Here is a 22,750-nt window from a genome sequence, read left to right on the forward strand (position 1 = left end):
GGCTGTAGCTCACCCTCACGTTTCAGGTCAAGGGTGCCTTTTCTCCTGGCCAGGTTGTAAGGTCCCCAGGGGACACAGGTGATGTTTTGATCTGCATGGGTACACCTTAGTGCGTGACTGAGCGGTCCTGGAGTTGACTGAGCTGGGGCCCAGGCGTTTCTCCTCACTCTCAGCACTGCTTGGTGGACCGAGGAGTGGGGTCTGTCATCCTGGGCCACCACGCACAGCCTGACTGCCTCTTTGTAGCCCCAGCCCAGCTCTGTTCTGCACCCCCCACCCATGTTTAAGCTGTCTAGGCTCATCCACCTGCCTTTCTGTTCCAGGATTGTCTGCTCCGGTCCCCAGAGGGAGGAAGGGGAAGAAGACAAAGAACCAGCTGCTGCTCCCAGAGTTAAAGAATGCAGACTGGCTGGCCACCTGCAACCCCGAGGTGGTCCTCCATGATGATGGCTATAAGAAACACCTCAAACAGCACTGCAACAAGTGAGTGTGCCCCTGCCCCCCCACCCCTGGCAGCAGCTCCACTCGGGCTGTCCAGACTCCTGGGATCGCCGTGGGCCTGTGGGGGACTCCTGCTGATCCTTACCTCCGTTCCATCCTGGAACGGTAGGATGTGTGGTCTAGGTTGGGTCAGGATCCTGTCACATAAAGCCTGTCTTACTCGTTTAGCAACATCTCCTCTCCCTCCAGAGCCTTGATTCTCTACTAACGCTGCCTGTACGCCTGAGGGTTTTCTGACTCAACTCTCTAAATCTAGTTAAGACACCGGTGATTTTGTTGTTCTCTCTCCTTCTGCCCCTGAGGTCACGTTAGGGAGAGCAGAAGACGGACCTTAGTGGCCACTGCTCTCAGCCTCTTCCCTCCCCCGTGCCAAGTTGCTTCCTCTTCTAATTCAGTGTTGCTGCTTGTGTCTCCAGGTGTTTGACAGACACGCATTTGAGTGTATCTCTGTATCTCTGGGTCCTCGGCCAGCCCCATGCAGAGGGAGGGATGCGAAGGAAACAGTGACAGAAGATGAAACTGCCCTTGTGCAGTTGAGTTTGGGGAGGTGGGGCCCCTGAGCCAGATACTCGCGTCATGGTACAGGGGACCTGTCAGAACTTAAAGGGCCCTTGGAGATGCACCCCCCACCCCCCAATTCCAGCTTCCTAGGCCTGGCGAGGGTGATCTCCCTGGCACTCCTGCTTGGCAGTGAGCAGGCCTCTGCTGCTGCATCTCTGGTTAGAACCATAGAATTTGAGTGATAAATAAGAGTTTAACTTCCTAATTACTTTTGATAGGGTTTACTTTCCTCCCTTTGACATCAGCCTAATGGTCCTGTGGTTGTCGCTGGGTTGTATTCTTTATTGTTTATGGATGAAATCTGGTCCTTTCCCTTCATCTCACCAAACCATTAAAGAGCGGCCTCATGTCCCAAACTGTAAAAATCTGCACAGAAGTACAGGCTCTTTGGGACGGAGAATCCAAGGGCACATCCGTGCTCGATGGTGGGACCTGCCTGGGGCAGGACCTGGTAGCAGACTCCACACAACTGGCTCAGAGTCACCACAGATGGACACGCAGAGGAGGCAGCCTTGGTAAGAGGACTCACAGGAGACCTCGCACTGCAAGCTAACTGAGGGTGCTCTGCTACTCCGAGCAGCCATCTTTCTTGAACAAATGAGACATATGGTAAAAAAAAAAAAAAAAAGATGTTTGAGGAGAAAAATTAATCTGACAACAGCAAGATGGAGTAGGTCAACCTAGAGCTGAATGGCCATCTAGGAGTGTTCTGTCATAATTTGCGTATTGATCTTGAGGACCTAGAGGAGGGTGAGTTGGGGAGAAAGGGTCAACTGTGAGAGACATGACCAAGGAATAACGCTAACTCTGATCACGAGCTTCGCTGGCTGGGGGGCTAACGGTGCTTGGGCCAGGACAGAATCAGGATCCTTACACTCACTGACCTATGAAACGCAAAACGAAGGACTGGGGTCTTTCTGCCCTCCTAAGTCAGCGGCAGCAGCATTTGGCTGTTCTATTCACAGCTGTACATGTGGGTGTGGAGCACTGAAAATAGGCTGAACCGGAGAGGTTGATGGAGAACTTCCCTGGGCAGCTGCGGCGATGATCACAGAAGGTGACCAGAACCTATTTGAGGAAGGCCGTAACGTTTCTAACCACCACCCCCAAGACGTCTCCCGAGTGCATGCCTGACCCTGGGAATTGAGGAATGCGGTAGGGGCACCTGGCTGGCTCTGTCCACAGAGCGTGCGACCTTGATCTAGAGGTTGTGAGTTCGAGCCCCACGTTGGGTGTAGATTACTTTTTAAAAAGGAATGCAGTAAAGCATTTCTCTGCGTTCAGAGATGCCGAGTATTATTTATTACCGTGAATCTTACGGAGACGGCTATCCTCTTCAGTTCTGGCTGGGGAAGAGCCCGAGCCTCAGAGTGGGCAGGGACCTTGCAGCTCTCCCCACTCAACGTGGGAGTTCTGTGGGCGGTCCCCAGAGGGAACCTTCAGCCTGTGCTTGAGCCTTCCTGCTGACGGGAAGGCCCCTTGCTTACCATTTCTCAGCAAGGCTCATTTAATTACCAGATGATTCTAATTAATCGTCCTTTGTATATCGAATCTAAAATCTGCTTCCTTGAGACTTCCACCTGTTGGTCTGGGGTCCTCATTCTGCCTTGAGGCACCTTGGAGGACAGGCAGACTTTCTGCAGCAAAACTGGATTGTGTGCTTTTAGAATTGTGGGCTCTGTTAGCGAATGTATTGCCATTCCAGCACCTGATAAAGTTTAAGACAGGCTGTGAGGTCAGAGCTGCTTGGATTTAAACCCCGGCCCTCTTACCTATCAGCGGGTGCATGACTTAACCTCTTTGTGCCTTCTTTTTCTTTCATCTAGAAAATGAAGATGATGACAGTCCCATCTCTTAGCACTGCTGTTTGGATTAAGGGAGCTAACACACACTGCCAATAGTCAGCGCCCAAAGCATTGTTCAGTAGCAGTGGAAGCATAGTATTTAGGGACAGGAAATTGTCATCAAGAGAATTTTAAAAAGTTAAAAGAACAACTGCTTCAGATCCAAGCTGTAAGTCAGGAGAGTGGCCATCCATTTGGGGGTGGAAGTAGTGACTGGAAGGGGACCCAGGGAACCTTCTGCTGACATGTTCTGCTTCCTGGTTGCGGTCCTAGAGTCACAATTTGTGGAAATTCATCTAGCTATATGTTTACCTAAAGTGCACTTTCTGGAAATATAGTTCATATCAACAAAATGTTATAGAGTTTTTGTTTTTGTTTTTGTTTTCAAGAAAGAGATGAAGGAAAGGGCAATGATGCCACCCAAATATTAATGGGTTTTGTTGGACTCAAGTGAGGGTATTACAGACCTACCACAGTTCTCCTTCCCTTTGAGTTTAGATGTCAACTGGGATTATCCTCTCACTTGGGGAGGGTTGCCCCATCCGTCCTCCGAACTGATTTGCTTCTCATTTAGAGAAAAGTGAATACTATTTACTTTAAATTCTATTCCCTCATGCTGTAGATTTTTCCCAAGTATCAACACATCCCTCATGCTGTAGATATTTCCAAGTATCAACACATCTCTGTTTAGAAAAATAGAGACAGCTCTTTCATTTTCAGGAGAAGCTTCCTCCAATTGGGCTAGCTCTAACCAGGCAGGATTTCCATTCCCAAGGCCTCCTCCTTCCGGTTCTTACTGAGGAGGTCAGCAAGGTAGAAGGGTCAGTGACTGTTTTAAGTTCTTCAGAGTTGTTACTATCTGAACTTTTAAAAAATAAATCTCAAAATCATTTGAGTTAACTGACAGCTGAGGTAAGGAATGGCATACCAGAAAGATAAGTGGGTTTTTTCCATTCTGAAACTTCTACTTTGTCTTTTGCCACATACAACTCAAGCCCACAGTGGCACTTTATATATTTTTTAAAAATTGTCAAAAATAACCTTTCCTCCCTCCTCCAACTCCCATTCCCTGCCCCCCAGAGGCAACCACTGCTAACCTGGTTCTTCCAGAGATATTCTGGGTATGGACCAGCTTAGGTGAATGCACAGCCTTCTTTTATCTTCCCTAAAATAACATGCATTTTACATACTATTTGTGCTCTGTGCCCTCTTTCTCTCTCTTTTTAAAATAACTTCTGTGGAGGTCAGTTCCTGTATATGTAAATGGGACTTTATTTTTAACAGTAGCTGGCCTTTACTCCTGCCTGGTTTTGAGCAGGTTACCAGTCCTTTTTGAAACCCCTTAGCAACTCTGCTGCGCATGTGAAACATCTCCTTGCCGCGGGCGACGTCTCCGTGCCTGCCCTCCCCTTCAGCCTGGTTCCGTGTCCGTCGAGCCTTCCCCACCCTCTCCCCCCCCCCCCCCCTATTCTTCTGTGCTGTGATTCTTTCCTGGTTGGTCTCATCTCACAGTTAGATGCTGTAGACGCGTCCAGAACAGGGCCAAATCCCTTACGTTCGTCGTGTGCCTCACGGAACCCAGCGTGGAGCCCAGCACACAGTAGTTGCCCAACCAATACTTGCTTAATCGCCTTGTCTCGAACACGTTTGGTGCCTGCCCTCGGAGCTTGAATGTGCTCCGTGCAGAATCCAGGGAACTGAGCCCCTCAGGAGGAACGACGTGGTATATCCTAGCAGTTGCCGTGAAAAAGAGTCCTAAATACCCGGTTTAACTGTGTGCAGGTGAAACTGAAGGCAGCACCATTCAGCCTGACCTGCTCTTCAGTAAATGAGAGAACGTTAACCAGCCTCTCGGGACGGCGCTGCCCAGGAGGTCCGTGTGGGAGGGTTGAGTACGCTTTCATAGAGCCCGGGGAACCGTGTTTCTGCTGCCGCCCAGGGCTCACAGGGTGACCCAGCAGGTGATGGTGAGATGCATTTTTCCATGTAAAGTGGGGATAATCCCGGTAGCATCTGTCATCAGTACGTTGGGTTTCGTTTTTCTAGCGCTTTCTCATATATTACTTCCCATCACGAATAACGTGGGAACACCCACGGAATTTCCCGGCATCCACCTGGGGTGGCAGCTCACAGGCAGCTCGTGGCTCTGACACCTGTGCGTTCATGTGTTCACCTTCCACAGGGTACTTTTGCGAGTCCGGATGCTCTACTACCTAAAAGCTGAAATACTGGGAGAGGCAGCTGAGAAAGCGTTTGAAGGAACCCCTGCCAGGTAAACCAAGTCAGCTGGAGCTCTCCGAGCTCTCAGTGCTACAGAGCTGCCACACGGGGCCTATTCTCGGCGAAGGACAAAGCCTCCCGTGCTCCTGGGGGCCCGTGTTCGCACCCAGCCCGGGGTCAATTACCTGCACGGTAGGGCAGGCAGGGCCCTTCCACGCAAAATGAAGGAGAAACCGTTTCTCCACAGCACAGCTCTTGGTGAGGTCTTGAGTTGGTTTGCTTTTCCCAGTGGTGGTGTAACATTGAACAGTCATTTCTCTGCCTTAGCTTGTCACTGAGGTACAAGTATTCATACCCTGATACATTCGGTGCGACAGGTGTATGCTGGGCGTTTTGGTCAGAATCCCACTCTTGGCCACAGTGCTCTTCCACATTTGGGGAGTTCTCTGTATTTGCTAATCATACTTATAATACCTGGTGCCCTGTTTGATTGTTTGCACCTTAGTTTTGTAAATAAGTGTTTCTAAAGCTGTAGAATCCTGCGGAACTCTCCCAGGATTTCAGAGAATGAGGCTGCCATGCTCCCAGTTACCACTAGATAAAGCCAGGCAGCCTCCTTCCCCTTCCCCAGATAGGCCTTTTGTTCCAGTCCTCTACAGTGCCTATCGTTGCTGGGGAAAACCAGAGGGGGTGGGATTTCATCTTTGCTTTGAGATTACCTATGGCCATGGTTTCTTCTTCTTCTTTCTGTCCATTGGGCAATGCTGATGGCTTTAGTGGTCACAGGGTGGGAGGGGGGACAATAAAGAAGGAGAGCAGTAAAGTACATTGACCATCCTACCCACGGGGCAGTTTGTAGTGGGGAGCAACCATTACAATGACCATCATTACCTGATAATGTTTTCTGTAGTTACTGTAGTCATTTCTAATGGGTTTAAGGAGGTTGAGTGCTTTGGTGAAAAGGTTCAATTTATGGGTCATAGAAATGCAACAGAATTCAACCTGATGATTTCTATGAGGTGTTATCTGGCAGAAGTAATCTACCTGAATTTTCTCATCCTGCCATGCTTTCTTAGAACACGTAGATGGAGGGATCTGGATAGAACATGGAGAGTCGATTACCCGCACCCTTCTCTCCTTTCTACTCTCCTCAATCTTGGCTATCATTGGCCCTTATTGTGCCATGAGGAATAAAAAGCATTCATTCCAGAAAAGTCATTCAGCTCATGGTCACACTCTGGCAGAGCAGTGGGCCCTACAGTGGAGCCAGATAGGGAGCACTGCCTGGAAACGTAGGACCCTGGACCGCCATTCCCACTGAGGGAGCTGGGCCTGGGGAGGGACAGTTAGCCGTGTGTCACAAGAAGAGCCTGTTGGAAGAAGAAACTTAAGATGCTACAGAGGAGCCATCCCAGACAGCTGGGAGGTGGGAGAGAGGGGCCATCAGGTGGATTTTTCTTCCCCAGACCCAAAGCCTTAAAGGATGGTGCTCAAATGAAGACAGTGAGCCGAGGGTCCATGTGAGCTTTCAGAACATGGACAGAATTCAGTGAGGGGCTGATGGTACAGGCCTGCTAGTCCTATAGGCCTGTTCCTGAGATCAAGTTACATTCATCCCTTTGGCCAGGAGCAGTGGAGTTAGTGATCAGTTTTGACCCAGCAGACCACTGCCAGGAAGTGCCACCTACTGTGAGACTCTGAAAGGCTGTCTTCAGCTCCCAGCATGTGCCAGTGCTGACTGTCTTATTCTCGGTGTTCAAGATCTCTACTTATTGAACCAAGATGATTAAGGGAGTTTTCAGCATTTGTTCATGTGTGAATTCGACCAAGTGGGGGAAGTTCTACCTTCAGTTGACCAATACATGGATGACTTTTGCTGTGGTTCTCAACTGAAGATGGTTGTCTACATTTTACATGTGGACCCCAATTTCAGACGTACTGATGGGTTCTCCAGGAGGTGCTTCAGGGTTCTGTGTCAGTCAGCCTTCCAGTCTAAGAAGCCTGGGAAGCAAGTACATATGTGGGAATAGCTTCCTGGATGAGGGTGAGGGGAGGTCCTGGTTAGGAAACCGTGGCCCACAGCCTTCTAAGTCCTTCTGACTTCAGCCTCTTAGCATGTGACTAGGGATGGGCTTGATACAGGGTTCGGCCAGTAGTTCTTGCATTGTTTTCTGTCTGCATTGAAGGAACTCTGAGTCCACACCCTTCCTTTCACAGGGAACTAGAAGTGCCTCTGCCTGACATTGACTACGTGGAGATCCCAGTGGATTGGTGGGACGCTGAGGCCGATAAGTCCCTTCTGATAGGCGTGTTCAAACACGGTGTGTATTTCAGTAAATGCTCTCCCCTTCCTGAGAAACTCCATAACCTGTGCACATCTCTGCTAGAAAGTAGCCTCACCTCTGTCCTCTCGGATGAATGTGTGAGTCATGAAAATATGATGAATGTTTGTAGGATCGGTGAGGAGCTTCACAAGGGCTGCTGTGGCAGCAAAGAGCCTGTGTGGGCCTTGGCCTGCCTCGTTCTCCATCACCCTTGGAATCCCAGCGCCTGGCCTGGTTCCTGGCATACAGTAGGCACGTAGCATTTCTTGAGTGAAGGAATAAATAGGGAAAATGTTAGGTTTTAGCGTTTCATATGTATGTAGAGTTCTAAAATCATTCTAGATAATCTGCATGTTTCTAGCGTGTATCTTTTTGCCTCATTAGTGTAACAATATAAGAATACAAGATAGTACGATCCTCTTTTTTTAAATATGGTAACCAAGAGTCCAGAAGACTGAGGGAGGTTTTGAATATCTTGGAAGAACTGAAGTAAGTACCTCCTTTCCTCACTTTTGGCACTGTCCTAAGCACCTGTCCCTGCCCTCAGCCAGCGGTCAGGGTCAGTGATGGAAGTGCCATGTGACAGTCAGTGTAATGTGCCTGGTAGATCCCTTCCTTGCTGGGTGAATAACTGAAATCTTAAATTGGAGAGGATTCAGAGTAGGAGAGTTGGTCATATCTGACTTTCACTGTCAGTTCGCCACTTACTAAATTTAAGACCTTGAACAAATCATAAATTTCTCTGACCAGTTTCCTCACCTGCACCATGGGATAGTATCAAAGCAGCCCAGCTAGAGAGGATTGTTTGAAGATTCAGTGAGAGCAGGTCTGTAGACCGCCTAGGGCAGGGCTAAGCAGTAGATAGAAGCGGAGGAGATGTTTAGTACTATTCTGCTATTACTTATTCCTCTCCCTTTGGAAAGTTAACTTTCTCAGGTACGCGTCGTCAGTGGAATTCCACATTTGGAGGCCAGCCAATCGCGTAACAGCTATGCCTATACTTATTTTAATGAGGAATCCCATCAACACGTGGATTCTGGTGTTAGAGCGGAAGGCCCAGTGCCGCCCAGAGCCCTTTTGTCAAACCACTGGGGTTAGGATGAGCAGTGCTGTCCATTAGAACTACCTGTGGTGATGGAAGAAGCGTCCTATCTCTGCACTGTCCACTGTGGAATCCACCGGCCACATGTGACTATTGAAATATGATTGATACACGTGAGCAGCTGTATTCCTAATTTTATGTAATTTTAATTAATTGAAATTTAAATAACCACATGTGGTTCCTCTTTGGGACAGTGCAGGGCTGTGCAGGAACTCCACGCTGAAGTGGGAAGAAACACATGACCTCTCTGTTGAGCTCAGGGAACCACAGTGCAGCCAAAACTTGGTTTATCTAATTTGGGAAAGAACCCAAAGACCAGTTGCTAGAAGCAGCCACATTAGAGCATCTGAACTTGGTGTGCAAGAAAGTCTGTTGACCCTGTGTTTCATTTTAGTGGTAGTTTTAGGGCACATGGCCACACCCTTGGAAGAGAGAACGTGAGGTGGAAAGGGGACACAACGTGACGCCCCAGCAGGATGGCAGACAGAATCTACACACTTCCCCTCTGTCCCTCCTCCGACCCAGCACACACACACCACAGACATACAGAAGGGCTGGGTAGGTTAGGACAATAACGTGAAACTACCTGGCTGCCCATGAAACAAATAAAGGGAAATCCCCGAATGTAGAGGTCACTTAAAGCCAGAGCTGAAAGCTCACTGCCGGGACAGCAAACCAGAGGGACTGCCCACACAGAGAAAGGAAGCAGGCCCCTCCAGGAAAAGAGGTCAGGAAAAGGCTCTTTGGCCCAGGGAAGCAGAGATGGAAGATGAGGTAGAAGAGAGAAGGCGGTTGCCATGTGAGGGTAAAGCAAGGTGTGCCAGGCAGATACTAACAACAGCCAGAAACCGAGCATGGAAGACCTAGAAGACCTGGTATGGCGAAGTCCGTATCCTACCAAAGGTCTTTAGGGAAGGAAGGATAGTTTGGGATAAAGAGGGTCTTTGCACAACGATGGTGGGTGTAGTTCATGAGGAAGATGTGGCCAACAGTGTGGCCTCAGAATACGTCAGAGAGGGGCGCCTGGGTGGCTCAGTGGGTTAGAGCCTCTGCCTTCGGCTCAGGTCATGATCCCAGGGTCCTGGGATCGAGCCCGCATCGGGCTCTCTGCTCAGTGGGGAGCCTGCTTCCTCCTCTCTCTCTGCCTGTCTCTCTACCTACTTGTGATCTCTCTCTGTCAAATGAATAAATAAAAAAATCTTTAAAAAAAAAAAAAAAAAAAGAATACGTCAGAGGACAGGACTCCAAGGGGGCACAAGACCATTTCTCTTGTAGGAAAGGCAAGTTAGCACTGGCACCGTACCTACTAACTTTATCATCCCTGAGCCGGCTTTAGGGTAGTAGGATTAAGCAGTTGATCTCTCTTAGTCTTACATTGGGAATGTTCAGGGGTCAGCCAGATGGTGTCAGAGGTCACTTCTGTACCTAAAACTGCTCTGCTTCCTGAAGCAGTTTGGGAGGGTCTAAGTGAATCATTCCTAAGCTGATCATTTTCCTGAGGTCCTAAGATGATGCATCACCCATTCCATTCAGATTCCCCCAGATTGCCAGTTGAGGTGAACTCAGTAGTCTTAGGGGGCAGGTGCATGATGCCTGAAGTGGCTGGTTGTGGCGTATGACAACTTCAGACACTGTGAGGTGTACCTAGCACTAAAGGACAGGACCTAAGCCACACACACGCACTCAGCCCTGTTCAGTTGAATGTTGACATTGGATCTACCCAGACTACATGGGGCAGATGCCTGTGGCTGGCTTCATGGACTCATCCTCCTTGGAGACTTCCAGAATCCAGATCACATGCTCCCCCTGACTGGAATGCTACCCATCAAACATTCCGTGAGTGTAGCCTTAGACCCATCCTTATCTAGACAACGTACCAGCTACCCCTATGTAACTTAGCCCACACAACAGGTCTTACCAGGTGACAGTCGAGTCCCCAGATACCCAGCAGCTGGTAGAGGTATGAGGTTCTCAGAAAGCCAAGCTGTGTGGTGGTCACTTTTCAGGAATTTGTGTCAGGAAGCCCTCTGCCTCTGTTTCCATCTCATGGAGACCTAAATATGAGCTGTGATGCTGCCACCATTTTCTTTGTGAAGAAACACAGCCGTCCATTGTCTGAAGTTCCGTGGCTCCTGCAGGCCACCCCAGACATACCCTGCTATGAGCAGATCAGAGGGGTAGAGCCATGGTTCCGTGTCCGAGCTAACCCCAGTGAGAGACTTGCCTGCACCTTTGGTTGTTTGCAGCAAGAAGGGCCCTGCAGCAAACCTGTTCTGAGTGATGCTCTTGGTAGCTCTCTGTGCCCTCTAAGGCAGCCTGGATTTACGCAGTTTGTATTACGATACGAAGTTTAGCATTTCTGTTGACATTCTTAGAAAGGAGCTTCTAGACTGAAGAGACAAGCAGCCCATACCCCTCAAAGGCTGTCACCTACTCTGTTTATTGGCGTTGCTCTTAGAGGGCCTGCAACTAGCAGGGCAGTTGTTGGGGTTTTCTAGGACCCTGAATCAGTGACTCTTCCTTGCCTCCAGCTTCTTAGCTCAGTGAGAAATAGGAATGCAGAATCTGTCTGGTCTTCAGACCGACACAAAATAAGAGAAAGCGTGCAGAGTGCACTGCAGCGGGGTGGTAGGCTGCCGGAAGAACCTGGCCTGCTTCATGCCCTTGTCAAGCACAGAGCACCTGAGGGCAGGACACACGGACAGTAAGCCTCCCTCGGGTGTAAAGGCTGACGGCGAAAGCTTTCAGCCTCTCACCTGTCAGAGGAAGCACCCCTCTTTTTTTGGGGAGCAGCAGGTGGAGATAGCAGGAATTTCCTCAGGGCAGCAGGAGCATTGAGGACATTCCTGTTTTGCCACAAACTGTGGTAGAAAACGAGGAGAGGGTGCAAAGGGCTCTTTTACTATGATTATTGGAGAAAATCTGGGCAAAACTGACCTCATTCAATCTTCTGTTGTGCGTGTGTGGTGTTAGGCCCCACACTAGATACAGAATGTGTAATGCTGAGAAAACAGGGCCAGATTCTTTCCCTGAGGAGCCCACAATCTCATGAGAGAGACTGACAATAATCCAGTAATCATCTTAAGGAACAGCAAATAAAGAACATAAGGCCTCACAGTTCCTCCTGCCATATGCCTCATGCGGGCAGCACCTGTCACTGAGACGGCAGAAGAGTCACTTTGGATTAAAAGATGAAGTACCTGCGGCTCGTTGGAAAGCCGGGTGCTGCCTGCGGGGTGGAGGACAGAACTCCAGCCATAGGGATGAGGGAACAGAAGCCAGCATGGAGGCCGCACACCCAGCAAAGTAAACCCGAGTCTGTTATTAGCACCCGTGCGGGTTCTCTGTCACCTGCGATGGGCCCTCTCTGTACGTGCTGCAGAGCTGGAAATGGACCTTGTTTCCTGGGAGCGATGCGGAAAGGGTTTTGACCATCTCGAAAGTGTTTCCCTCAAGATAGTTTGCTATAACAATAGATTTGGATCTTTTCTGTGACCAGATCCTGTCTTGTTATCAAATTACATTCCATTCAGTTAAAAAAAAAAAAAAAAAAAAAAAAACACAAAAATTCTCATGCCTGGGATTATCAAAGTAAAAGTGATGTTATTTCATTGTTTTGGCTCCCTTTCAGGAGTCTCTTCTGAGTGAAATATGCTCATTCTCTATTTGACTTTGGGGAAGTGGTGAGAGGTAATTCCAAAGCCCTGGCCAGTGGATTAGGATTTCATACTGAGTTGGTGAATATGGAGGCAATAAATCACTTTTAATCTGATTAACAAGCACCATAGGCCTCCTTGTATTTTATCCCTTGTATCCATCACTTGGTTCAGTTTCTGTTTCTAAGACATGGGAGGAAATCAGACTCAGAAAACAAGCCCATCAGGAGGTAACAATGTGTCCAGAGTTGGGGGTTGAGAGGCACAAGTTGCAAAACCAACTTGCCTGGTCCCCTTTGCTGTCCAAAAGAAGTAAACAAGTGAGCATTCATTACATCTGTACCTAGTATCTCTTCATGGACACAGAACATTTACGTCAGCTTTTATTTTTGGTTAAACACTTACTCATAGGTATCTACTTTAGCTCAAGGATCTTCTTCTGATAGGAAATCTTACAGGATTCAGTTAATCTTAAATAGTGTTTCTGATTGTTTTATTTTTCACTCAATAAGGGAAACAGTGATTGTGCAGGTCCCAGGGGAGAGTTGGTGAGTTCTGACATGACTTCTGACATTGCTCGTTACCCCTGATCAGGGTATGAGAGGTACAATGCCATGCGAGCAGACCCAGCACTTTGCTTCCTGGAGAAAGTTGGGATGCCAGATGAGAAGTCCCTTTCTGCAGAACAGGGTGTTACGGATGGGACCTCGGACATTCCTGAAAGGTGAGCCATCCGTGATGTGACATGTTATGCCATGACTCTCTGACCTGCTCTTTGGACATCCAGCATTCTCACAGTCTCTTCTCACAGCCCAGCATGTCCCTTAAATCTTGCCATGCTAGAACCACTTTCCAGGACTGCCGCAATCGCTAGATCCTGTTACATCTCAGACCTTTTCTTGGACTTCTAAGCATTTTGAACCAAAACTAGTTCTGTTATTCCTGGGTTCCTCAAGCTGTCCACCATCCTACCCTATTCATCTGTTGTCTGGTCAGAGGATTCTTGAGGAGGAATTCAGACCTCTCATACCTGGCAAAAAGCTAAGAGGCACTGCAAGTACAGTCTTCGTGACCTTGAAATTCCTCAGATGAAATCCTGACAGCATTTCAGAATGCATTGTTCATGCGTTCGGTGAATTTAGGAGCCACTGCTTCATGGCTGTGGCATCTAGGCCTTATTTATGGGTTGTGTGCAAAAAAGCATAGAAGCATCTCCTTTGGCTGAGTTTTACTTACTGTTGGCATAGCCCCCAAATCTGTAAATTTTTTGGAAAGCTAAATAAACGGCCATAAACTGTGGCGCAGCTATACATACGCACATATACATACCCACACATATGTGTGTGTGTGGAAATATAGATATATATATATATTTATAGAGAAACATTTTATGTTATCTCTTAGCTTGTGTTTGGTAAGCTTTGAACTGCTCTTCTCCCCAAAAGTAGCAGATACTGCTTTGCATTGCCTAGGGCTGTGGCCAGGCCTAGCCAGGGGGACCTGCACTGCCAGGAGCTCCTGACCACTTGCTAAGGCCAAGAAAAGGGTGAAATGGATTTTCCATCTGTCCTTAACCCGTGATGAACACTTTAACTACTAGAACATTCTCTGCTCCAAAGAGAAATTTCCTCTGTGCAGATAATAGACTCATTTGGAGAGATGTTAACGGAAGCCCAGGTGAGTGGTGACACTGATTGTAGATACAGGGGAAAATGCTTCACGGGTGAGGTACCTGAACGCGGCGGAAAGCTTACATTTTTGTCGGGCGTCCGAGAGGTAGTTAGGGTAGGTGAGGTTCTCCTGCCTCCCGGACCTGAGCAGCATCGATGAGAATCTTTAAGACAGGAACACTTCAAAGTCCATGTAAGATCGGGCATCAGCAGTGGTTAAGCTCATAAGACAGAAGACTTGAGGCAGCGGAGCTCGAGGTAGGTGTCTGCTGCTGAGAGGGCAAAATGTCCTTCCTTCCTAGCAGGAGCAGCCCCGCTCCCTCCTGAGGAAGTGGCTGCCACCACATAAGGGATTCTGCCTGAAGCTTCACCCCGCTGTGGGGGAAGAGGGTTGAGAGCGCTTCTGGACTCGCTAGATTTGCACAGGCTTCAGTCTCTGGAGTCTGTCCTCTTATTTAAGGCCCATGTTCAGGTAACTCTCGGTGGGCAGTCATGACCTTGTTTGTGACAGTATCACTGTCAGACAGCCGGCCTCTGTACTTGCAGTAGACCGCAGCCAGGTGGCGGGCTGCCGGAAGAACCTGGCCGGCTTCATGCCCTGGTCGAGCACAGAGCACCTGAGGGCAGGACACCCGAGTGTCTGAGTAGATCATCTCACGCTGTAGTTTCTGCTGAGTGGGGGTCCTTGCCTGTAGCAGTTACGACACTGGTAGAAACCAAGATTTTGAGGCCTGTGGGCAAAGGGATCCACTAATTTTCCTTTCGGTCAGTGATTTTAGGGGGTTTTCTTGCAAACATTCTGGTTGCAGAATAGCTCCTGGGTGGTGCATGATGCTTTTTATTTTACTTGCATTCAGAGGCAACATGGACAAAGAAGACAACACTGAAGACAAGTCCGACGGCCCACAGAAGCAAACGGTGAGTCCCGCTGCTGTGTTGTAATCCACACGGTGTTCAGGGCCGAGACGCGTCCTCGTCTCAGCAGCAGGAGTGGGGAGCTTGGTTGCCGCACTGCCATTGCACTGCATTCGGCCCAGCATTTTACTATAGACGTCGTCAACATACAGACTGCATTGACCTCTAATCTAGTTGATTTTGATATAACTATAGATTTTAGATGCACTGTAAGATACAATACAGGGTGACCCCGTGTCCCTTTTATCCAGGTTCCCCCATGGGAACGTCTTGCAAAACCGTAGTCCAGCATCACGGCCAGGATGCTGACGTTGTTAGAGTCAAGATACAGGACGTTTCTATGACCACAGAGATCCTTCGTGCTGCCCTTGATGGCCACATCCCCTTCCCTCCTGCCTTTGCCCCCTTTGTAATTGGTGGTGACCACTAACCTGTTCTCCATTTTTATAATTCGTTACTTTAAGATTATTTCTTAAGATACGTACTAAGAATTTAAGAATATATATTATTAAATGGAATCATAACAATAAGGGGCCCTAGGGGGTTAACTTTTGTCATTCATCATAATCCCCTGTGACTCCTGCAGGTTGGTTTCTGTAACAGTACTGCCCTCCTCTTCATTGCTCTGTAGCAGTCCGTGGTCTGGATGTCCGAGTGCAGGAGTCTGCATTGTCTCCAGTTTCTGACTGTTAGAAATACCTTTAGAAGCATCTGCGCACAGATTTTGCATGACCACGCATTCCCGTTTCTGTGGGATAAATGTCCATAAGTACAGTTTCTGGATGATACAGTTACTGCATGTTTAGTTTTTTTAAACTGCCAAGTTGGGGCGCCTGGGTGGCTCAGTGGGTTAAAGCCTCTGCCTTCAGCTCAGGTCATGATCCCAGGGCCCTGGCTCTCTGCTCGGCAGGGAGTTTGCTTTCCCCTCTCTCTCTGCCCGCCTCTCTGCCTACTTGTGATTTCTGTCAAATAAACAAATAAAATCTTGAAGAATTAAATAAAATAAGATAAACTGCCAAGCTGTTTCCAGCGTGGCCATACCCCTTCACATTGCCGCCAGCCCCGCAGGAGCGGTTGGTCCGCTTTCTCTTCGTCTTTGGTCGGCTTTTGGTGTTGTCATCACGGTAACCGAGCCGCGCTGATGGTTGTACGGTGATATCTGGTGGTAGTGTTAATTTACATTTCCCTAATAACCGACGATGTTTAACATCTTTTTATAGGCTTAATTGGCCATCTGTAAGCCTCTTCAGTGAAATGTGTCATCGTGTCTTTTGCCCATTTTCTAATTGCATTGTTTGTTTCTTTGTTTTCCTGTTGGTACTTGAGAGCCCTTTATGTAATCCACATACCCAGCTTTTGTCAGACATGTGGTTGGCGAGTGCTCTCTCCCACCCGTTGTCTTTTTATCCTGTTTACATTGTCTTTCACGGAGTAACAGTTTTTAATTTTGAGGAAGTCCAACTTACCAATTTCTCTTTTTATGGGTCATGCTTTTTTGGTTTTAAGTGTTAGAATTCTGCCTTTCTGTGGATCTCAAAGGTTTTCTTCTTTGCTTTCTACTAAAAGTTCCTTAGGCTTAACATGTAATTCTGTGGTCCATATTAACTTAGTTTTCATGTAAATGGAGAGCATTAGATTCAGGTTCTTTTTTTTAACCTGTTGCTGGCCGGTTGCTCTAGAACCATTTGTTTTAAAGAGCTATCTTTAAAAAAAACAAAAAAACTATCTTTTCTACATTACATTGCTTTTAGACCTTTGTCGAAGTATCAGTTGAGCGGATTTGTGTGGATCGATTTCAGGCTTCTCTGTTCTGCTCCATTATTGGATTTGTCTGCCCCTCTGCCAGTAGCATGTAGTATCAATTATTGTAACTATATTGGAAATCTTAAAATTGGATAGACTGATTCTTCCCACTTCTTTTTCAAAATTGTCTTGGCTTTTCTTATTCTTCTGCCTTTTCATATAAATTTTAGAATACTCTTATCTATATCTACAGAAGTTCTTGCCGGAATCTTGCTAGGAATTGCATTAAACCCATATATCCCTTTCAGAATTGACCTTTACTATATTGAATCTTACTATATATCTCCCCATTGATTTCAAGCTCTGATTTCTTTCATCACTATTTTATAGTTTTACAGAGAACAATTTCTGTACATGTTTGTAGATTTACATCTAAGTATTTCATTTCCTTTGGTGTGATTGTAAATGGGATATTTATGTTTATCTTGTATCCTGCAAACTTGATCAGCACTATTTCAATTTAAGGTATTTTGTGATTTTCTATGTCAGCAATCCTGTCATCTGCAAATAAGGGTAGTGTTATTTCTTCTTTTCTGACCTATATGCTTTACATTTCTCTTTCTTGCTATATTGCACTGTCTGAAGCTTCTGGGACTGTGTTGAATGAATGCTGAGAGCAGACGTTCTTGACCTTGTTCCTGATATTAAGGAGGAAGACATTCAGTCTTTCATCATTAAGTATAATGCTAGGTCTAGGTTTTTTGAAGGTTGTCTTTATTGAATATGAGGCATTTCCTTGTATCCCTAGTTTTCTGAGAATTTTTATCATGAATAGATGTTGAATTTTGTCAGATAAATTTTTTGCACCGATTAATATGATTGTGTGATTTTTCTTATTTAGCTTTTACTGTGGTAGATTACATCGACTGATTTTCAAATATTAAATCAGCTTTGCATCCCTGGATAAACTGGAATAAATGCAATTCAGTCATGGTGTATGATTCTTATTGTTAAATTCTTTTATTTTCTTATTGTTAAATTCTATTTGCTAATATTTTGTTAAGGATTTTTGCATCTATATTCATGAGGAATATTGGTCTGTAGTTGTCTTTCAGTACTATCTTTGTCTGCTTTTGATACCAGTGTAATGTTAACTTTATAAATGAATTGGGTGTTGCCTCCAACTGTTTTCTGATAGAGGTTGTCTAGAATTGGTATTAATTTTTTTAAAATGTTTAGTAGCATCCTCCCATGAAACCATCCTGGAGATTCCTTTTTGAGGGAGTTTTAAAATTATGAATCCTACTCTATTTTATATTGAGTAAGTTATAATCATTGGTGTTTTTTAAGGAATTTGATTTATTTCATTTAAGTTGTCAAATCTGCGTGGTGTTCATTGTATTCTTTTATCCTTTTGAATTGTAGTGCTGTTCCCTGTTTCCTTCCTGATACTGGAAATTTGTGTCTTCTCCCTTCTTTTCTTTATCTGTCTTACTAGAGATTTGTCTACGTTGTCTTCTTCAATAATCAGCTCTTTATTTCAGCTCTTTGTCTTCTCTTTTAATTTCACTGATCTCAGGAGCCTGGTGGCTCAGTCAGTTGGGCATCTGCCTTCAGTGAGGAGCCCCATGTCAGGCTCCCTGTTCAGTGGGGAGTCTGCTTCTCCCTCTCCCTCTCCCTCTGTGTGTGCGTTCTCTCTCTCTCTCTCTCTCTCTCTCTCAAATAAATAAATAAGTCTTAAAAAAATTTTTTTTTGTTACAATCCCACAGGCCCCTAATGCTTTTTTTTTTTTTTTTTTTAATCTATGTTTCTTTTTTCAGATCGGGTACTTTATGGTTTTCTGTTTTTGAGTCCCCTGATTTTTTCCTTTTTCTCCTGCATTCTGCTGTTGAGATTGTCTGTTGTCTTTGTTTTGTTTTGTTTTTTAGGGTTTGGTTATTGTATTTTTCAAATCTAAAATTTCTTTTTGGTTCTTCTTTAGATTTTTGTTTCTTTGCAGAGATTTTTTTCGTTTGTGTCACGCATGTTCAGAATTGCTCATTTGATGACTGGTTTAAATTTTTTTTTTTAATTATTAGGTTTCTTTTTAAAGGTTTTATTTATTTATTTGACAGACAGAGATCACAAGTAGGCAGAGAAGCAGGCAGTGAGAGAGGTGGGGAAGCGGGCTCACTGCTGAGCAGGGAGCCTGATGCGGGGCTCGATCCCAGGACGCTGGGATCATGACCTGAGCCGAAGGCAGAGGCTTTAACCCACTGAGCCACCCAAATTTTTATGTCAAATTCTAAGATTTCTGTCATTTCAGTGGTAGCATTTATTGTCCTTTTTCATTCAGTTTGAGATCTTCCTGTTTCTTGGTATGAAATGATTTTTTGCTGAAATCTGGACATTTTGGTATTGTATTGTAAGACTTGGGATCTTATTAAAACTTCTGTTTTAGCTGACTACCTCTGACTCCTGTCTTGCAGGGGAGTCGGGTGGGGGATGGGTACTGCCTTGTTACTGCCAGGTAGGAGTAGAAGTTCACATTTCCAGCCAGCCCCCAATGAAACCTGAGGGGGATATTTCTCATTCTTGCTACACAGGAGTGGAAGTTCAGCTCTGCCCGTGGTCTTTGCTAACGCTGTGGATGGGGATGGGGACCTCATTACTCCTTCTCAGAGATGAAAGTCCCAGCTCCCTACTTGGCTTTTTGACACCACCCCAACAGGAGTATGGGGTGTCCTATTGCAGCCTGGTGAAGGTGGAGGTCAAGATTCTCCACTTGGCCTTTGGATGTGTTTGGCCATGGATGTGTTGAGCCAGTTTTTTTGTGTTCTTGGGCTGGAAGGTAGCAGGTATTGCCGTAACATTTTGTGTACTCCTAAACTGCTTCTGTTGAGGCTTTGGTTTTGTTTTGTTTTGTTTTGTTTTGTCTGCACCCTTTGGCATTTCTAGGTAGCCAGCTTCTTTCTCCCCAAATCTAGTAATAAAAGTTCAAAAAGAAAACCATGAAACTCACCACTATGTCATTCCTTGGGTCCCAAAGTCCCTAGCTGGTTTGCTTTTCTCTCACCTTTCAGAGTTCTTTTAGGTTTGTTTCATATATAATGTCCCAGGTTTTAACAGGGCTTAGAGTGAGCAATAGGAAACGTGCATTTTCCCAGAAGTCTGCATTGCATTTTACAAATGAGTTTCTGGGGCTTTTCATAAGCAGACTGAGACCTTACCAGGGCCCCAGCACTATTTGACAACACGTGTCCTTGGCTTTGAGTTAGAGAGCAGATGAATCTGGTAGGATTTCATGGATTCTGAATCCCAGAGGTTACTGAACAGTTGTCCCCAACTGAATGCATTGCCAGGATAATCTCTCATCTTCTCTTCACCACCACCCAGAAGTTACCAGTTCTTTTCTTTTGGTTCTAGTTGGGGAGAATGTGTGGTATTTACTTTGGCTTCCATCAGCTCTAATTCCTGTAACAGTAACAATGACATCACTTCCCCAAAGTAGGAAATAATTACTGTTCAAAGTTTTGTTTCCATATCTCCCCACGGTCTGAGAAGCAGTGGATTGAAGCAGATCAGCATGAAACTTCTGACCCTGACCTAAAGGAAGTTGGGTTCTGATGTCAACAGTTGAAATCCAGGTTCTGCTATTCCAATGCCTGGCTTCTCCTGTTACTCCTTTTGTCTGGAATTTAGGATGTGTTTTTCCATAGAAGCAATTCAAGTACCAGAGAAATGCAAGTAATGCCTTATACTTCATAGAAATTCACTTTTTCCAAAATACTTTTTCCATTTGTTGCCATCGATCCTTACCTTGGCTAAGGACATAAGCACTTCTGATGTTACTGCCCTCCTTGGAGGGCTGCGGTCACTTAGGCCCAGGAGCTTTAAAGGACTTTGCCAAATTCATACAGCTACCAGGGGATAGAGTTCAGACTAGATATTTTCTGGATATTCTCGTCTCATGTTCGCTAATCAAGTATTGTTTTCATAGCCAAGAAAGCAGAAAGTATTTCAGCTGCCATACCTACCGCTTCTGTGGAAAGGCTGCCACAGCCAGCCCAGCTCTGAAAGATGTTCACGGTCAGGCTTATACGCTGAGCTGATCCGTCTTTGATTGTGGAGACATCTGGTCACCGAATGCCTTATGGCAGAATTGTAAAATAACTCAAGTTTCCTTACAGTAGGGTTAAACTTCTCTAGAACTACATTTTATTCATTTTTTAAATTAACACCTGTATTGTTTATTTTGCTTGTGAAACCCTAAAACCTGGGCTGTAGAATATAATCAAAAGCAGATAGAATGGGGCACGGCTTCTCCCAGATTCTGAAGTGGATTATAAATAGATTAAGCTCACCTCTGGTCCATGTGCTAACATAACAGATGTAGAGGGAGAGATGATGTCTGAACCCAGTGTGCTCTCCCACCCCTGCTTCCCTCCCTTCCCATACCTCCTGCCCCAACCCCAAATACACGGGCTGGGTGTTTCCTTCTCCCAATTCTGTTCACAGGCAGATCAGCAGGCAGGGCTGAAGCTGCCCAAAGAGTCTGTATCGTCTCTAACTAGGGGAATTCCTCTGAATTAAATACACATGGGCACAGGGGACAGTTAATAGATGGGCACAATCCCAGTATGGCAAGGAGCCCTAACACGTGTGTAAGTGGTTTCTGAATGTTCTATCCCCTCCGCAGCCTTGCTCTCAGGTCATTCCAGGTAGGTTTAGGTAATTCTCAGAGTCCGTAGGAAGAAGAAAGAAAGAAAAAACTGGCTCCCAGTTCGCTCCCTGCATTGTGTTAGTTTCCTCCTGGTGCTGCAAAGAACAAAACTGTTCTTTCTCTCCTCTCTGATGAGATTCTAAATTTTTTTTAATTATTCAATTATTTATTTATTTGACAGAAATCATAAGTAGGCAGAGAGGCAGGCAGAGAGGGTGGGGGGAAGCAGGCTCCCCACTGAGCAGAGAGCCCGATGCGGGACTCGATCCCAGGACCCCGAGATCATGACCTGAGATGAAGGCAGAGGCTTAACCCACTGAGCCACCCAGGCACCCCAGGATCTTAAATTCTTGAGGCCAGCCAACTACTAACCTTCGTGTCTTTAAATGTCTCTTCAGGTGAAGTGCCCCTAGTTCTCTGCTTTCTTTCTATTGTGTTGTCTCCAGACCCTCACTGTGCCTGTGCCTTCCAGAGCACACTATAGATACAGCCCTCTTAAGATGTCAGAGGGTCAGAGAATCAGGATGTCAGAGTTAGAAGGGACATTTGAGATCTAGTTTATTCCCTTTCCCCCACGCTCTCTCTGCTTTAATACCAATAGAACTTGACTGGTAAACAGTTACAGATTTCCCGCGCATCTGGAGTCCATGAATACGCATAGATGTTCTGCGGCACTTAGGCTGAAAGCTTACTTGTGTTTAGGAATGGTCTGGAGCTTCAAACTGTAAACAGACTCTCTCTTTATCAAACACGGTATGATATAGGGAGAGCAACAGCTCTTTTAACTAAAACAGTGAGAAGGAGCAGCCCACTGATACAGTCACATCTTCTAAGGAGCATGTCTTGTCCTCGCTGTGCAGCTGTGCCCGCTACAGGTGCTGTCTGACACAAAAGGTCTGTAACTGGAGGAGGAAGTCAGAGCCAGAGTGAGCTTGGAAAAACTCTCATGAGAAACTTAATGCGTAAAATGGTGTAAATCCCAACGTAAGAAAAAGTCAGTTAGGAAGTAATAATTATTCTGTTCTTCCAAGTTCAGATATTGAGGGTTCTTTGCACTCGGTAGTAATGTCTGAATGTGAAGTACTTCCCAGCTAACAGCGTGTTTCCCCTCCAGTTAGGCGTTATTCTTATCCCGTTCTAGAGAGAGCAGGAAGCTGAAATAGTTTTCATCAGCTTCAAAAAAAAAGTCCTTCTGGCTAGAGGGCACAAGAGCTGTGTCTCTCCTCCTCAGTCTTTTTCTGTACCCTGCCCTCTTTCCCTATTAAAATCCTTGAGTCACATTAATGACATTTGGTGTGCATCTACTTTCCACATGAAGTTTATGTAAGAGTAGAATGCTGGATTTGTTGTCCTGTGAAATGAAATCCACAGTGGGATCTTTTTAATTCTGCCTCTGTTTATCCTGTTACATCTCATAGAGCTCTTAACTTCTGGCCACCTCCTCTTTGTGTCCTTCAGTAGGGAGCTCAAAAGCCTCATGTATGTCTTTCCCCCTATTTGATTTGGGTCTG

General features: G+C 46.1%; 1 protein-coding gene across 1 annotated transcript in view; it reads left to right on the top strand.

Annotated features, from left to right (window-relative positions):
• The window catches only part of LOC111141361 (chromodomain helicase DNA binding protein 6), a 195,797-nt gene that overhangs the window by 145,725 nt on the left and 27,322 nt on the right, over window positions 1-22,750 (top strand). The window contains exons 23-27 of the mRNA XM_022493841.1: window positions 324-483; window positions 5,089-5,178; window positions 7,344-7,447; window positions 12,803-12,932; window positions 14,736-14,796. Of these exons, the coding sequence (XP_022349549.1) occupies window positions 324-483; window positions 5,089-5,178; window positions 7,344-7,447; window positions 12,803-12,932; window positions 14,736-14,796 (545 nt within the window). The remainder of the gene's footprint in view (window positions 1-323; window positions 484-5,088; window positions 5,179-7,343; window positions 7,448-12,802; window positions 12,933-14,735; window positions 14,797-22,750) is intronic.

The sequence above is a fragment of the Enhydra lutris genome, unplaced genomic scaffold (genome assembly GCF_002288905.1).
Source record: "Enhydra lutris kenyoni isolate GAN:26980312 unplaced genomic scaffold, ASM228890v2 scaffoldscaffold6, whole genome shotgun sequence".
NCBI classification, from domain to species: Eukaryota; Metazoa; Chordata; class Mammalia; order Carnivora; family Mustelidae; genus Enhydra; species Enhydra lutris.